The sequence below is a fragment of the Macaca thibetana genome, chromosome 14 (assembly GCF_024542745.1).
Source record: "Macaca thibetana thibetana isolate TM-01 chromosome 14, ASM2454274v1, whole genome shotgun sequence".
Classification (NCBI taxonomy): domain Eukaryota; kingdom Metazoa; phylum Chordata; class Mammalia; order Primates; family Cercopithecidae; genus Macaca; species Macaca thibetana.
In genome coordinates this window covers 55,053,006-55,071,067 of record NC_065591.1, presented here as the reverse complement: position 1 = coordinate 55,071,067, position 18,062 = coordinate 55,053,006, and the positions used below count along the sequence as shown (strand labels likewise).

The following is an 18,062-nucleotide window of genomic DNA, read 5'->3' as shown; positions in this document are numbered from 1 at the left end:
ACGTTCAGAACATACTCATGTGGAAGGAATGCATGAGACACACAGCTGGAAATGTTGAGCAAACACAAGGGCTTTGGCCTGAGGAATCTTAAAATAGGTTTGTTATATATTTAATAAATGCTGGAAAAGTGACAGGATTTGGAAAAGTTAACAGAAAAACAGCACCACCCTGGAGCACTGAATCTGGTTTTATTTACCCAGGCCATCTGGTATTTCCCTTTGGTAAAGTAAGGAATTTATACACATTGAAAACCAAACTTTAATGTGTAAACTTAACAGAATGTCCAATCACAAGTATGTGATAGAAGTAAAGTAGGGGAAGAAATGACTCAGGTATTATTCCCCTCAATTCTCCCAGGGCCTTTGCACATGCCATTCCCAATGTCTCCTTCCTGATATCCTGAAGAAGTTTGAGTTTTCTTGTTATGCTCTGGTATGGTTCTTGTATTTTTTCTTCACAGTTCTATCATAGTTGGAAGTCATTTGATTAATGTCCCATGTGACCCATTAGCTGGTGACCTCCATGAAGACAAGAATGGTGCTCTGCTCACCATTCTTGCTCTAGGACCCAGTGGCTGACACCTAGATGCCCAATAGATATTTCATGGATGACTGCATGAAGGACTTTTAAAGCATGTCAAGTTGAGACTAGCTTCCCAAATTAGAGAAGGTGACACATACTATATTAATATAATCCTGGTAACCTCAGGCCTATGTTGCCTCCATTACTCTGGGTAAAGACCTTTTTCTGACACGTTACCAGGAGGGAGTCCTGCTGATGTCAGGAATTCATGAGGAAGAGGGGTGAAAATTTTAATCAGATAAAATCTTACCTTTACAGCAGGAGAGGCATACTTCTCTTTGATCTCCCTGAAACTGCCAAAAGGTGCTTGCTGAACTCATAGGTCTTTGGACCTTTCAGTGGCTGCTACAACTATGCAAATATCGTGGTGCACCAAGACCAAGCTGGAGATTCTGAGGTTATGAGGATATCTAAACTGTGCTGTGTTGATATTTTTATCTGCTCTCTTTGATGCAAGCTTCTAGGCCTGGTATACTCAAGTTAACCACAAAAACCAATGGCGGTTATATTTGGAAAGGAAGACTATGCCCTGGTGAAATTATATGTGAGACACAAAAAATACTGATGTCACTGGTCAGTGATGTTAGAGAGCAGCTTAGTAAGGCCAGTGGGAGGTGTGATATGGTGGCTTAATTAAAAGGCCTCTGGCCTGTGCCCTCTGCCTGTTACTCTTCATCACTTCCTCCTTTCTGCTCCATGAAACATGGGTGTAACGGCTGAAGCTCTAGCCTCCGCCTCTTCATAACAAAGGAAGAGCTAATTCCCCACCCCCCCACCACAAAGCATGAGGGCCACACTCGAGGGATGGTAGAGTGACGGCTGGAAGAAGTGTGGGGATTTTGTGGAACAGCCTGTAATGTCCAACTCTGCATTATTTAGGGAAAGGAAATGAGAAAGAAACTTTTCTCTTGTTTATTGTGGGTCTCTGTGACTATCAGCTGAACTTAATTCCCGTGAATATATTTGTGAATACTAAATTACTGGTGCATCATAAGCTTTCACCATGTTCATTTAGATAGGGATCTGAACTTTGCCATAGGTGACTGGTAGTGATCTGGCTTCAGTGGGGATTGTCTGGAATGTGATCGAGACATGAAATGTGCAGATGGGCCAGTGACGGGGGCTTACCTTTTGGGAGCAGTTGACAGGTGATAGATACCGATGATTTCTAGCTGATTTATTCCTGTTTCTTAAAGATTCATCCTTTGAATGAATTGTGAGCTATGGAAGCGATTGCTCACCCTGAGCTGTTTGGGGCTTGTGTTCTTCTCAAGAGTTCTGAGGACCTGGCTGGAGCTTCTGTGTCGGAGTCCTCATTCTGACTATGGAGCCTCAGTCCTTGTTTGGTGTTTATATTCTTTCTCTGGCTGCTGCCCTCCTTTCCTCTTCTGAGCCTTGCGAGTGTGGAACATGACTCTTTCTTCTGTGTTCCCCTAGAACACAGCTAAACCGCTTTGCCTGAAGGCTTGGGAATACTGGATGGTGGATAGAGACCCACATGCCCTGCCCTGTTCATACTTAATGTTCCAAAGAAATAGTAGAGTTCTGAAATAACAGTTTCTAAAAAAAATTCAATTTTTAATTTTTGTTGTTCTTTTGATAATTTTTTACTGTAGTCAAAATATATATAAATATAAAAGTTACCATTTTAACCATTTTCAATTCAGCAGCATTAATTGCATTCACAATGTCATATAATCATCACAATTTTTTGATTTCTTAAATTAAATTCTTTAAAAAATGTTTAAACATTTAAAAAAATTTGTGTTATTTTCGTTTATTTTAGATTCAGGGGGTACATGTGCAGGTGTGTTACATCGGCACATTGTGTAATGCTGAGGTTTAGGCTTCTACCAAATTAAATTCTTAAGTAGAGTCCTCTTTCCTGACCCAGAGATGTAGTAGCCCCAGTGAGGTCATAGTTAGGCTCCTTTTTAAATAACAGGAATTCAGGAACTTGAAAAATCCCCATGCTTTTCTCTGGTATAATTTAAGCCACCCCGTCCTCCAGATGTCCGTGGTAGAATGCACAGAATTGTGGATGTATTGAGTGTTGATGGTACTGTGGAAGGCTGATGGTGGCCAGCCCCTGGAGTCTGACATTCAACTGGGAAGAAAACACCATGGGACAGGAAGTCTACAGACCCTCACTTCAGATTCAGCTTTTGACCCTATTGCCCATTGAATGGTTGGGTGAGCAGTTCTGAACAAGGCACCGGGAGGAAGGTAGCTTGAGACTAGGAAAACTGGAAACTACAGTCAGGGAGCACTCTTGGGAAAGAGTATGGCCTAAGGGGAAAGTGTGTGTGGTGGGCAGGTGGGCGGCAATGGGGAAGACTGCATCTCTGGGAGACAGAGGTCATAGCCTCACCTGAGTTCCACTCTACTCACCTCCCTCTCCCTGCTTCCAAAAATTTTAGACAGCTATGGTCAGGCTAGAATTTGAAGTCTGAATTTCAGATGATAAGGCAAAAGAGTTGAAGCAGATTGAGGGCAGCGAGCTTAGGAAATTCTGTTTGAAGCTGTGACTCTCACCTATGGATGTTCAGCTGCAGAGTCTCACCAGAATAATGTAATGTTGAGGCTGCTGGTGGCATTTTGGAGACTATGAAAGATACACAAACATGGAAACAAGATAGTGGTGACCTATTTCTATCCTAGGGTCAGGCCATATGCCATGATTTCTGTCCACTCAATTAGCAGAAGGCCCCAGGGCACTTTGGTTTGAAAACTGGCTATATCTGATGAGGCTTTGCTAAGCACTCTCAGAAGCAGAGTCCTTCTCTTGTTGCCTCCTGGGGGGAGATTTGGACCTCTGTAGCAGAGAACACTGTAAAGGTGATAGAGAAACTGGGTTTTCGGAGGCTGCCATGCCCATCTTGTATATATGTGTGCATTGTGCAACCATTATTCAGAAGGGAGCATAAGTCAGGGCATGCGAACAGAGACCCCAAACGGATATTGGCTTCCAAAAATGCATCCCCCAGTACATTAGAAGTCAGAGTATTGTTGGAGGTAACCTGAAGCTCTGGTCCAAGTGCTTTCCTAGGTGTTCAAAGGTCTGAATGAGTGGAGCATCAAGCCGATTGGAGGAGAGGAGCCGATGGCACAGAATGTCTGTCCCTGGTGTGAAGCTGGAGGAGAGACTGGTGGTACTCCTTGGGGTGAGGTGAGGGTGACAGTGGGAGTGAGAGCTGGAGGGGGTGAGGGGTCGGGGAGGTGGTCGTATTGGCAGACTAGTTAGGTGGTATTCATGTTGAACTGAGGCAATGGAAGGGTTACAGTAAATCAGTGGTCTTCACAGGAGGTGTAAAATGATCCATTAAAATGTAAAAGAAAAACTAAAACTTTTATTTTTACTTATTTTTTAGTCTAAAAATAAAAAATTAACCTTCACCAATGTTTACTACTATACATTTTACCCTCACTCAACTCATGCATCGGGTGTCCATGTCATGCATCATATCAGAGGCAAGTCAGGGAAGAGAGGAGGTTCTACAACATGGGGGATGGAGAAGGGGACCATGGCACCCTCCCCAGCCCAGCTGCCTTCAAAATGTATTGCTAGTTCTTAAGAACTATTTGCGTCCTGGGCAGTGGATAGACATATTATCTGGTTTTCACTAAACTCTTCTCACAAAAGAGACAAGTGGTTTGAAGACGTTCCTCAAAGGAACCCATAGACTGAAAATAATATGAATAATGCAAGCAAAAGCAAACTCAGAAAATGGCAAAGCTGACAATTTCGTACTACTAATATGATATCCATTGTGATTAGTCAGCTCAGTAGTAGTCAGCTCTGACAATTAAGAAGTTCACCTTTATAAAAAAGACTACTTGAAATATGGATTTACACCACCATATATTGGCCCTTGAGGTATTAGCTAATAATAATATAAATATGACATCATGATCAGCAAGACATGTAAATGCTCTAAACTCAGGGCAAGAAGACAAACCTCTACAATTTTTTTTTCAGGGATATTCCAAGTCATGCAATACTTAGTTGTGTACTTTTAAAAAATTATTTTTTGGCCAGGCGTGGTGGCTTATGCCTATAATCCCAGCACTTTGGGAGGCGGAGGTGGGCAGATCACGTGAGGTCAGGAGTTGGAGACCAGCCTGGCCAACATGGTGAAACTCTGTCCCTCCTAAAAATACAAAAAAAATTAGCCGGGCATAGTGGCACATGCCTGTAATCTCAGCTACTTGGGAGGCTGAGGCAGGAGACTCACTTGAACCCAGGAAGCGGAGATTGCAGTGAGCTGAGATCACGCCACTGCACTCCAGCCTGGGTGACAGAGCGAGACTCTGTTTCAAAAAAAATTATTTTAAATATGTCATTTGCCCAGGTTGGACTTGAACTCCTAGGTTCTGCCTCAGCCTCCCAAATAGCTGGGAGTGTAGTCACACTTCACTGCGCCTGAATACTTAGTTGCGTGCTTTTGTGAACTATTACTGAGTGCATAAAAATGCTCAGAAATCTCTTTTGAGGCTTCTTACTTAACAGTAAAAGACAAAATATCAGTCAATATCACTGGAAAAAACAGCTGTGGCATTTGCTGTGGTTAAAGTGACTGAGTTAATACAGAGAGAAGATGGCAATACATAAAAATGTATTCTGTTGGAAGACACACAGACTTTAAGTTTGAAGAATAGGTTTTAGAACACATGGTGTGTTGTGGAGGTTGGCTATATGGTTGGATGCAAGTTGCTAACATGTTTCACCTTGAGTCTTTGCTATGCTTTTTGATAATGACATGCATAAAGAAATATTTTTGTGACCTACTAAAGGAAAGATAGATATGTTCACAACAGCGAACAACTTAGTAAAACATGCTGTGGTTTTATGGGTAAAAGTAAACCACTGAGGGAGTGGCTGCCCTCTCTGGAATACAAAGTGAGGGGTGGTTCATGTTTTGTATGACCAGCAAGACATGTAAATGCTATAAACTCAGCAAGACATGTAAATGTTTTGTTCTACCACTTGTCTCTTTTGTGAGAAGAGTTTAGTGAAAACCAGATAACATAATCTGTCTATCTACTGTCCAGGATACAAATAGTTCATAAGGCCTAGTAATAGACTTTGAAGGCAAGGGTGTCATGGTACCATTCTCTGTCCCCCATGTTGCACAACCTCCTCTCGTCCCTGACTATGCCTCTGATATGACACATGGCATGGTCACCTGACGCATGAGTTGAATAAGAGTTCCATGTAGTTAACATTGGTGAATGTTAATTGTTTTTTTCTATTTTTAGACTAAAAAATAAGTAGAAATAAAAGTTTAAATTTTTCTTTTTTTTTTTTTTTTTTGAGACGGAGTGTTGCTCTGTCACCCAGGCTGGAGTGCAGTGGCGCGATCTCGGCTCACTGCAAGCTCCGCCTCCCGGGTTCCCGCCATTCTCCTGCCTCAGCCTCCCAAGTAGCTGGGACTACAGGCGCCGCCACCTCGCCCGGCTAATGTTTTGTATTTTTAGTAGAGACGGGGTTTCACTGTGTTAGCCAGTATGGTCTCGATCTCCTGACCTCGTGATCCACCCGCCTCGGCCTCCCAAAGTGCTGGGATTACAGGCTTGAGCCACCGCGCCCGGCTAAATTTTTCTTTTACATTTCAGTGGATCATTCTACACATTCTACTTTGAAGACTATTGATTCAATGTAACCCTTCCATTGCCTCAGTTCAACATGAATACCACCTAACTAGTCTTCTGCCAGTACAACCACCTCCTCTATCCCTCACCCCCTCCATCTCTCACTGCCGCTGTCACCCTCATCCAACTCCAAGCAGTAGCAGCACCACCAATCTCTCCTCCAAAACTGGGGGGTGGTTCGTGTTCTGGTCCATGGGGACTACATGTGAAATTCAGCAATTACATTATTCATTTACAAAGTACAACAAGAAGTTGAAGCAAGAAGAGCACAAAATACTATAGGATGTCAATAATATGGTTAATTAAAAATTAAAATATAGCAGAATCTTTATAGCACCTTGTATTGAGACGTGGAATGAGACTAAAAATCTTTCTTACGATTCAAAGGTTTACTGATTATCTAAAGGCAAACAACTTGAACGTTGTGAATTTAAAGATGAGTTTCTTTAACAAAGAACAAGTGCTCCAAATTTGCTGACCTCCGATGTGCTGGCCTGCGATTGTCACAAGTGTGATACATAGCAGAAAGAAACACACACACACACATATATACACACACATACACACAGTGCCCTTTTGGGTAAACGTGATATTTCAGCAATGAACTGACATAACAAATGTGCTTTAGAAGAATTGTGTTACAGGGAAGGCACTTTGAAAATTGACATTTGGAACTGTTTCTGTTATCATGTGATTTTAATGCCAAAATGAAGCATGCCCCAGTGTCACCTATACTCTCACAGTCACAATCTGCAAAATGTAGAAGCATACTTCTAAATCCATTTTACAATATTCCAAATGCAGAATTTCAAGTGTTTTAAAAGTCCCATTTGTTAAAACGATTTGCAATAACAGCTGAGGAAAACACATTGAGAATGTTGTTTTCATGGACAAAGAAGAGTTTTCACATTTGCAAAATTGATAGATCAAATTTAAACAGTAAGAATTTTGATTTAATAAGTGCAAAGATACAGTTCTCCATTCAGGCCTATTTAATCTTATTTAATCTTTGTGAGATATATATATATATATATATATATTTTTTTTTTTTTTTAATTTAAAGAATAGCCATTAGGACCAAGTACTACCATTAACTGAACTTACAAGCACACTTTCTGGTCTCATAAAGTATTAAACTAAGATTTATTTAAATCATTTTTAACCATGTTACTCTCACTAAACAGATTATTGCTAATAACTTCAAAGTGAAAGGAAAAAGGTATATCGTACCACTCATAAAAATGAAGTAATTTAAAATTGTTTCATCTTTACCACAACCTTTAATTTTTTTAGTGTTCTTTATAATATGTAACTCATTAATGCAGTCTTATGTGCAAAACGTTTATGAATACATGAATTGTGAATACCAGACTAATCAGACTATGGGGTAGAAAGAATAAAACTTGGTGCTTACATGAGACAACTCTGTGAAAGTGGTTGACACAGTGAGGACACACAGTGGGGGCTCACTAATGAAGTTTCCTCTCCGAGCTTGGTGACTTACTTGGTGAGAGAGGAAAGGGAGACCGAGTCAAGAATGGCTCCCAACTGTGGCCCCGCGGTGGTGCCGACTGGAAACACAAAAGCCGATTGGACTAAGATTGGAAACACAGAAGCAGGCTCTGGCGTTTTCCTGGGAAGCAATTAGGAGTTTGGGTCTGGACAGCTTCCTCGAGGCTAGGAAGCGCTAGAGATGTTCCCTAGACAGTTAAATTCACCATCTTCAGCAGCTCGGGGGCATTCTGGACTGGAGATGAAGTTCAAGAGTCATCATCAGGCAGGAGGTTGTTAAAACCATGGGAGTGGCTGAGATGCCCAGAGTGGGCCTCAGAGTGGGAGAGGGGGCTGGCACAGTGGGACCCTGGGGTGGGACCACAAAGAAAAGCCAGACCGCGGAGGCGGAGAAGCTGTAGGTACCCAGGTATGTGAAAAATTCGGAGGTGGGGGCCGCGGGTGCCAACTCTGGAAACTGCACTCCAAGAGTTTCAGGAAGGAAAACGTGGTCAGCAGGCTCAGATGCCAGGAAGAGGTGAGCGAGGGAGGCTGCACGGCACCCAGTGGCTTTGGCAACTAGGAGGTCATTCAGACTTTGAGGGGCGGGTGAAGGCAGAGCGCGGAGGGTTGGAGAGGGAGCGTGTGCGTGTGCGTGTGTGTGTGTGTGTGTGTGTGTGTGTGTGTGTGTCTAAGTGACCAGAAGAACGCCTGGAAGAAACCGATGCTTGCGGGTTGCTGCAGCTACAGGGAGTAAGTCACCTGTGTGGGGCCGAGACCCCCAGAGTCTCGCCCCGGGAAAAGTTGTGTGGGGAGGGGAGGACGTCGGGTAAGCCCGGGCGGCACGGGGAGCTGTGTGGGAGCCCAGCGCAGTTGAGGTCTGGGAGCCCGGCTGGCATCTGCCCCGGGCTGCGGCGCGGCCCGGCGGAGCCCAGGAGACGGCGGGTGCTTCCGGCCAAGGGCCCTGGCGGCCGCCGCGCCCCTGCTGCTCTCAAGTTTCCCGTTGGCCGCGCGGCCCGGGCGCTTCAGGTAGCCCCTCGGCTCTCTCTGCTCTGCTCCGCGCCCAGGTAGGGCACCGACGGGGGCTGCACGCGGCCGGCCGGCTTCCTCCCTGCGGAGGCGGCCCTCCCGGCTCCCGCGGGGCCCGCCCGGCCGGCGATCCGCAGCGCTGCACCCTCTGAACGCCCGGCCCCCGCGCCTGCTGCGGGGCGCGGCCTGGTCCGGCCCCGGCCCTAGCTGGCGTCAGTGCCCAGCAGCCCCGCTCCGTCGTGCCCAGCGCATCCCCTTTGCTCCAGCCCTGCGGCCGTCCCCTTCGGCCCGCGGCATGGCCCTGTCTTCAGAACCGGGTGAGTGCGCGCGCGGCTGCGCGGCTGACCTTGGGCCAGCCCCGCGGACCCTGCGGCCCAGGCGGGAATCGGCAGCACCCTGGGGTCTGAACCGCGGCTTCCGCCTTCCCTGCTCGCAGAGGCGGTGGCGCCGACACCGGTCTCATCCTTTGCCCTGTCCCCTATTCCTGTCCCTGTCCCTGCCCCTGCCTCTGCGGTGGCCCGAGCCCCAGCAGCCTCAGGTGAGCCGGCAGCATCCCGATTCCCTGGCGGCCTAGAATGGAATCGCAAGGTTTAGAGAAATAAAGGGACCTGGGACTTGCCGCCCCTTAAGCGCCTGGACAAGTTTCTAGGTGCTTGAGGACTGGCTGGATGTGGACAGCTGAGGTGGACTTCTACCTGGAGGCGGAGGATAGACTGGATGATAGGGTGATGAGGTCATTTGAGGCCTTCATCCTTACCTCTTTGGCTGTCTCCTGGCAAGGGAGGTGTACAGCCTTGGGCTCTGGCAGTCTGCTTTCTGCCCTTGATCTTCTGGTAGCTGCTTTGCCAGCAGAGCTGCTAATGGCTGGTCTAGGCTGGCAGAGGTCGTTGGGGAGAGTTTTGAGAGGCCTTGGAATAGGAGAGGCTTGCTAACTAGAGTATCATTTCCTCAAACTGTATGTGGCTGAAAGCTTGATGTTGACACATCAAAAAAGGAGCGGGGCCAAAGCAGGCAGAACAAGGAGGGATTTTAGCATGGTCTTGAGCCCTTGCTGGCTTTCCTCTGGATGTGGTGACCAACATTTGGCCATCGTCATGGAAAAGCTGCCTGCAGCTGGAACCTGCAGAGGAGAAATTCTTTCCTTGGCTGTGCAGCATTAAGGCCGAGTGTTAGTGGAGCCGTTGAGCCAGGCAGACAGAGCCTCTGTCACTTCACACCTCTGGGACTGTTGACAGCAGGTCTGGGGGTAGTTGACCTGGCCTGGCTGCAGCTCCATGGGGCCTGGCTTGCTCTGAAGATGATGGTATGGGACTGCCCTCTCTAGGAATGATGACTCTTGCATAGGTGGTGGCTGGGAGACTCACCTCTCAGCCCCATCCTTAGCTCAGCCTCAGTCTTCTAAGGTTCTCCTAGCTCTCAGCTAGGTCGAGAAGCTCTTTGAGAGATAAGGCTTTTTTTTATTTTTTATTTTTTAGTTTTTTGCCTCTACACTGACTGGATCACTCTTCAAATGACCTCAAAATCTGCCTCAGGTGTTGAAAATGTCATGGGCAGATAATATGTAGCCTTCAGGTTAACAGGGAGATACCCTTTCTCCCCTAAAGCTGCCCATTGGCCTCCATGATTCTTCCACCAGATATAATAATCTCTTAGTTCTTCTGTATGCTGGTTGCATATCTAGGACAACAGACAATTGCTTTGGGCTTTTGATTTGTAAGGAACTGACTGGGGCATGGGAAGATGAGCTCATGCTGGAGTCCTGGCTGTGTATAGTCACTGAGAAGTACCATTCATAGGGGAGAAGGATGTTCCTTCTGCTGATCTGGCTTCACATTTAAATATGTTTTCCTTCTTCCTGCACCCAGGTAATAGAAATGGAGAGTGCCAGGCACATGGTGGTGCTCAATAAATAAGGTTGAATAAAAGGATTCAGTGTCTAGATAAAACTTCATGTTCATTTTCCTAGTTATACTCTCTCGTATCTGATATAATGATAATGACAATGATGCTGGCAGATAATGCTTATAAAACACATACTCTACGCCAGGTACCAGTCTAAACACTTTACGTATGCTTGTTGTCATGGTAACCTATGAGATTGGCTTTTTATTATCCCCACTTTATAGGGAATAAAACTGAGCCACAGAAAAGTTATTTAACTTGCCCAAGGTCATGCAACTAAGTGGTGGAACAGGATTCAAATGCAGGGAGTCTAGCTGGAGTTTATTTGTTTGAGATGGCATCTCACTCTGTCACCCAGGCTGGAGTGCAGTGGCACAATCTCAGCTCACTGCAACCTCCACCGCCTGGGTTCAAGCGATTCTCCTGCCTCAGCTTCCCAAGTAGCTGGGATTATAGGCACCCACTGCCACACCGGGCTAATTTTTGTGTTTTTAGTAGAGATGGGGTTTCCCCATGTTGGCCAGGATGGTCTCAATCTCCTGACCTCGTGATCCCCTTGCCTCGGCCTCCCAAAGTGCTGGGATTACATGCATGAGCCACCATGCCCGGCCATTATCTTTCTTGATGAGACACGATTTGATTCCATCCTCTTCTGTCTTTTAGAGTTTGTAAGGGGTGCTTAAGTGATAAAAGGGGATGCAATCTAGTCTCTTGGGCAGGAGAAGCAGGCCCTGTGTCTGGTTATCATAAATTGTCTTGATGTTTGTTCGAAATGGAAATAAGGCTTTAGCTTGGGATCAGTGGTCTTCAGTCCACGGAGACATCGTGGCTGCAAGGAGCAGCAACAAGTTACGCTCAAGGTGGAATTGCGAGGTCCTGAGAAGAGCTTGCTCTTCTGGGACAGAACTGTATTTTTCTTCTAAACTGCTCATGTTCTGGAGAGTCTTCCCTCCTTTTGGCTTCAGCAGGACCCTTGGCCATTGTTACAACCTGTGTCATCTTAGTGGAGCTGCTGCTGGTTTCTGTCTGAACCTGATGCAATGGGTCTCATACCTGTAAACTGGGCTCCAGGAAGGCAGCTTTCTCTAAGTTGGAAAATGAAGACTCAAGGTGGAGGGTGTTTCCCAAAGCCCATGCCACAAGATATTAATAGGTGTTTCTCTCCTATGATAGCAGTTCTAGGATGGTCAAATAAGTGGGTCGGGTTAAACAACGTTAAGCAGCTTTCTTTACTGCAGAAATTCTCAGGTGTTGAATCTGCTAGTAGAAATTGTGCATGAATACCCATAAGGGACTACGGGATGCAGTATTTTCGAAGTCTTCTGACCTTTCATGTTCTGCAGACTGCACTTTGAAAAATGCTTGTTTAGACTAAGGCTAGTTGGGATCTGGTTAAAGGTGCAGAATAAAATTCCCTGAACGTGTTGGACTTAAATCCTTGGGCTGGAATCCTTCCATTGCAGTCCCCACTCTACCTCCCCCTTCCCCAAAACACGAGCAGAAAAAAATCATCTGCCCCTCCTCCTTCTGGCAGAATAGTACTAAGGGCTTGAATTTTTTTCTCATACTGTAAGTTCATTTAATTGTTTAATGAATAAACATTACCTTCCCTCTAGGTTGCTTGTAGCCTGCTGATTGCACTGTTTATGAAACAGCTGTGAGGACAGGTGGGTCATAATCTCTGGGTAGCTAAAGCCCAGCAGCAGCCCGAGGATCATGTGTCAACCCTGTAATACTGCTCTGTGCACCAAGGAATTATGATGTGAGCTCAGTAAGACACAGCCTCACGATTGGACATGCAGAGGTGACTCAGGCCTAAGTCAGGGTTACAGCTAGCCTCCTGGTAAACAACTGACCCATCCTTCCTGGGCTCTTCTCCCCAGGATTTCAACAGCACCACAGAAATAGCCATTTTGCTCATGGTTATTTCCCAGACCCACGCGATTTGCCTAAGTCACTGGGAGGCTGTGTGTCTGTTCTGAGCCTTCTCACTCTTCTAAAGGGCAGATGAAGATCAGAGCTTTGCACCCTGTGATGCCATTTTAATGAACCCTGCTTGGTTTTAGAGGACTACTCCTGTGGGTCACTTGAGGCAGGCTCCACCTTCTCTAGGAGGAGTGGCAGAGTCCAGCCAGCACTCCGAGCTGGAGGCCCATGTGGGAGCCGTGAGCAGCTGTAAGCAGGGGAGGGTTTGGGGTGGGTTCCGGTGGGTCAGTTGGGGTGTACTCCTTTTCTGTGTGTGTGGATGGGGGTGGGGGTTCTGGTAAAGCTTGTCAGGCTTCGCAGTCACCTGTGATGTGGGCTTCTTTCTGGAAAGAAAGGAAGGAGTGGGATGGGGCTGTCAGCTTTTCATCCTAGCCTGCCCTTGTCTGCTGTCTGCCTCTCTGCTGAGGCAGTTCCCGCTCCCTGAGTCTCCCTGCAGTGCTTTCCTGGGAAAGGTGGAAGCAGTTCATGGTCTTTCCCTTCCAGAGGAGGAGGGGATGGAGAAAATTGTATTAGCAACTGGGATTGAAGCTCCCCCTGCCAGTTCTGGGGTGCCCTCGGGAGGGTTTCTGAGAAGAGGCAAGGCGGGCTGTACCTGAGACAAATCCCCTTGATAAAATGGACCCAGTTGTCTGGCAAGGGCTGAAGCACGTTCAGAACGGAAGCAGCAAAGGTGATTATATCGCTCGTTGCTACTCAGCTTTCAGGAGGAGGCCGGGCGTTAGAGGGAGGCTGTGGCTTATCTCCTGCAGCTGGGCAGGACGGCTGAGTTTACTGTTGTAATGAGGAAGCCGCCGCTTTAGTTTCTTCTTATGAGGGCTGTGAAGAGGGCCAGAACACTACATTTGGGATACCACAGCCATTTTGCCTTAGATAACTGGCATTACCTGGGGACTTCAGGAGTCTTGGAAATTTTCCACTCATATTCCATTTTCACGAAAGAATTTCCAGCCCAGGCTTTTCCTGCTCTGGCTCACTGCTGCTCACAGATATGCAAAACAGAGACCTCCCACTCCAGCCGGCAGACAGGACCTAGCCAGCTGCACGCACGCACGCACTGACTCAGCTGAGCCTCCTGGGCGGCAGGCAGCACCTGGCCCGGGTGCATCGCTTGAGTGGCATCTTCAGGACCAGTCATGGAGCCAGGCTCAGGTCTGTGTCGGGGCTTCTGCGAGGGGAGTCTGGCAAGAGTAGCAACCAGCTTCCTTTGTATAAGGAGGGAATTTCAGTGGCACTGGGTTTCCTTTCTGGAGGGAGTGTGGCACCATGAAAAGTTACTGTTTGTTGAAACTGGCAGTGTTTTAGAACTTTCTAACTTTGGGACTCTTCTTCAAGTTCATCAGAACGTGTTGCATGTAACAGTGAGATAAGCTGTATCACTGGCTGACTGATGCTGGTAAATTCACAGCTGAGCCTCCCAAGCCTGCTGGCTTTAGCTGACAAATGGTTGGAAGCCAGGCGCGAACAGGCAGCTGGAGCTGAAGCTCTGCTTGGCATCTGCAGAGTGGGCTTTCCTTGTCATGCCTGGCCTGGCAGGTGTCTGGAGGGTCTGAGAGGAGAGATACTCTGGAGGGACAGGTTGGCAGGTGGTACCTGTCTGCCAAGGACATCCAGAAGGCAGCAGATATGTGGGCAGCTGCTAAGGCCTGCAGCACCCCAAGGGGATTACTTGGTCCATGCTAAGATATGGAATTAATTCTTCTGTTGTTGTTGCCGTTGTTTTTTGCTTTGTTTTGCTTTTTTGAGAAAAGGTCTTGCTCTGTCACCCAGGCTGGAGTACAGCGGTGCCATCATGGTTCACTGCAGCCTCCACCTCCAGGGCTCGAGCAGTCCTCCCAACTCAGCCTTCCAAATAGCTGAGACTACAGGTGCGTACCACCACACCTGGCTATTTTTTTCTTTTCTACTTTTTGTAGAGACGAGGTTCCAACATGTTGCCCAGGCTGATCTCGAACTCCTGGCCTCAAGCGATCCTCTTCGGCCTCCCAAATTGCTTGGATTATAGGCATGAGCCACTGTGCCCGGCCTTGGAATGAATTATCTACCAACTATTTAAGACACTGGTCGTAGTTCTGCAGAAGACTTTTACGGGTTCTGTAAAACAAAAAGGGTTCCGTAAAACAAAAAGCGTTCTGTATGGTAATACTACTCTCTGATCCTTGATTTTTAATGAGCCTTGTGAATGTGAGTTGAGGGGCTGTGGAATGCAGCATCTCCCAATAACTGACTACAGGACCTGTTTTACTAGCAACAGGTATCAATTTCTTATGGCATCCAGTTTGGGAAAGGTTGATTTAAGCTAAAGAGAAAGGAAGATCTTTTATAGAAAGCTGTGTCCTGAAAAGTATATTTAGTTGATTGGAGCAAGCTAGAAATGCTTTGTGCGCCGATGTGATGGCTCCCACCTATAATCCTAGACCTTTGGGAGGCCAAGGCGGGCAGATCACTTGAGACCAGAAGTTCAAGACCAGTCTGGCCAACATGGTAAAACCCCATCTCTACTAAAAATACAAAAATTAGCCGGGCGGGGTGGTGTGTGCCTGTGGTCCCAGCTACTCAGGAGGCTGAGGCGGGAGAATCACCTGAGCCCATGAGGTCCAGGCTGCAGTAAGCTGGGATTATGCCACTGCACTCCAGCCTGGGCAACAGAGACCCTGTCTCTAAATAAATAAATAATAGATAAATGCGTCGTGAACAAACATGGCAAGATCTGGCATAAGAGCCCTCAGACATCAAGGACTTGCTTCCCCCTCCAAATACCCATTGCCAAGGGAACCTGATTGGGGGTGTCTGAGTCAGGCCTGTGTGTGTCTGAGGTCATGGAGGAGGTAGGAAGGTGCTGGTGGTGGCGGACGGCTTCTGTCCAGGGTAGGAGCTAACGCAGAGATAGGTCTCAATGGTTAAACTCTCTTTGGCCTGGTCTCTCAATAGTGTGGGTTAGGCTGATCTCAAACTCCTGGCCTCAGGTGATCCTTCCTCCTTGGCCTCCCAAATTGCCTGGACAACATGGCAAAACCTCATCTCTAAAAAAAAAAAAAAAAAAAAAATTAGCCAGGTATGGTGATGCTCCCTCCCTCCCTTTGGCAATTAAGGAGGGAGCCCTAATTGCCAAAACCTGCCAGAAAAAGAAGTTTGATTTGCTTTCCTATTTTTCTCTCATTTCATAGAGTCTTAAGTCTACTCGTTTTCTTTCTATTCTCTTTGTGTTTGTTAAAAATGGCATTATAATAGCACTCATCGTGAAAATAAAATATCCTCTTGCATACAGGCAGCCCTGCCACCTGGTCATTTTGAGTGCGTGAATCTCTTGCAGGTCTTGCCCATAAAGGGATGCATTTTCCTATCACTATAAATAAAGTATGGGTACAGTTCTATGTATTAATTTTTTCATTTACTGTATTTTTATTTTTTTTATGTGATTGTACCATCCTCATAATTATAATTCTCATTACTTAACATCTTTTTCAAGTGAGTATGCTCTAATTTGGGCATTTTAAAGCTATTTATGTAAAGAACGCAGGTAAATATCCTTGTGCTTTTTCATTCCTAGGATTCTTTTTTTAAAAGAAATTTCTAGAAGTGGAGTTGCTTAGTCAAATCGTGTGGTGCTTTATGGCATTTGCGGCCTTTTGCCTGGGCCTGTTGGATGTCTTCTTCTGAGATACAATGTGAGGTTTTGGGACAATGCTCTTGACTTGTGGCCTTGGCATAAGAGGGGGAGGTGAGGATCCAGCTTCACTTCAGCCTGATGGAGCCTCCTGGGTCTGGTTCTTTGTGCTGTTACAGACTTTCTCTCCCCTGTCACCTCCTTCGATGGCCTCCAGCTTCCCCACTCTCTGCTATCAAGACATGAAAATCTCCACAGTCAGCTCTGTTCCTCTTCCTCTTTGCAGAGGCCAGGCCTCACTGTCTTGGTGTCTGCTCCCCAGACAGTTGTGTGCTGAGAGGTTCTTCCCCACCAGCTCCCTCCCACTCCCCTCATCAGGGAGTGGCAGGTCCTTGGGTCTCAGAGTTAAGGGAGCCACAGACCTCACTCTGATTGCCTGTTACTAGCCTGCTTTCCTCCTTCCTGTCTGTGTCATGACTTAGTCCCACAAGCCACTCAGACTCAGAGCAGCAAGCCCTCCTCAGGCACCGGAAATCTCTCTGGTACCTAGAATTATGCCACTTAGAGCTGAGAGGGCCTTAGAGTCCACTTAGCTCAATCCCTTTATCTCACAGATGAGAACATTGTGAGGCCGGAGAACGCCCCAAGATGGCCTAGTATGTTCCTCTCCCCTGTAGTTGCACTTCTCCCTGCCAGACGGCAGCGGAGATCTGTCTCACCTTCATCCTTGTCTGTCTGGTCCACAAAACCACTTCTCTCTTTAAATCAACCTTAAAGAAACTGTGGTCATAGGTAGATGGGAAACTCCTCTTCCAGAGCTGCTTCCAGCGAGGGTGGCTTGTTGAAAAGTGTGCAGTATTAATCTATTCCACGAGTGTTATGCTAGGGACTGTGAGGAGCCCCTGCCTGGACATGTACATGGACAAAGAGAAGCAGCACAGCATGGTGGGTGAGGGCACAGAGGTGGGAACCAGGTGCCTGGGTTCAGATCCCTGAGCTGAGGATCGGAGAGGAAAGGGATGAGGAAGAAAGGCTGAGAACAGCACAAACCTCTGCTAACTTATTAAAAGTGTGACCCTGGGTGTGTTAGCTCTCTATGCCTTCATTTTCTCATCTGTCAAGTGGGAATAATAAGATTAACTGAGTTATTAAGTATGAAGTTCTTTGCAGAGTATACACACATATATATATATTATTTTTAAAATTGAGATGAAGTCTCACCCTGTCTCCCAGGCTGGAGTGCAGTAGTACGATCATAACTCACTGCAGCCTCAACCTCCCTGGCTCAAGAGATCCTCCTGCCTCAGCCTCCCTAGCAGCTGGGATTACAGGCATGCATCACCATACTTGGCTAATTTTTAAAATTTTTTTTAGAGATGAGGTTTTGCCATGTTTTCCAGGCTGGTCTCAAACTTCTAGGCTCAAGAAGTCCTCTCGCCTTGACCTCCCAAAGTGCTGGGATTACAGGCGTGAGCCACCACACCTGGCCCCAGAGTGTACTTTTTTTTTTTTCTTTTTGAGACAGAGTCCCACTCTGTTACCCAGGCTGGAGTGAAGTGGCTCAATCTTGGCTCATTGCAACCACCACCTCCCGGGTTCAAGCGATTCTCTTGCCTCAACCTCCCAAACAGCTGGTATTACAGGTGCCCACCACCACGCCCAGCTAATTTTTTTTGTATTTTTAGTAGAGACAGGGTTTCACCATGTTGGCCAGGATGGTCTCAAACTCCTGACCTCAGGTGATCTGCCCACCTCGGTCTCCCAAAATGCTGGGATTACAGGCGTGAGCCACTGTGCCTGGCCAGAGTGTACATA

At 46.7% G+C, this 18,062-nt stretch overlaps 1 protein-coding gene across 4 annotated transcripts in view; it reads left to right on the top strand.

The window, feature by feature from the left end:
• The first annotated feature begins 8,269 nt into the window (after positions 1-8,269).
• Positions 8,270-18,062, top strand: part of AMPD3 (adenosine monophosphate deaminase 3) — a 56,594-nt gene continuing 46,801 nt past the window's right edge. Inside the window, exon 1 of one of the 4 annotated variants that reach the window (XM_050757408.1) lies at positions 8,270-8,479. Coding sequence is in view for 2 of the 4 variants with exons in the window: in XM_050757404.1 (XP_050613361.1) it covers positions 9,051-9,072 (22 nt within the window). In the remaining 2 variants the exon portion in view is untranslated. Of the gene's footprint in view, positions 8,480-8,876; positions 9,073-12,343; positions 12,833-13,294; positions 13,793-18,062 lie in introns of those variants that run through there. The other 3 variants (XM_050757404.1, XM_050757407.1, XM_050757406.1) reach the window with 3 other exon arrangements.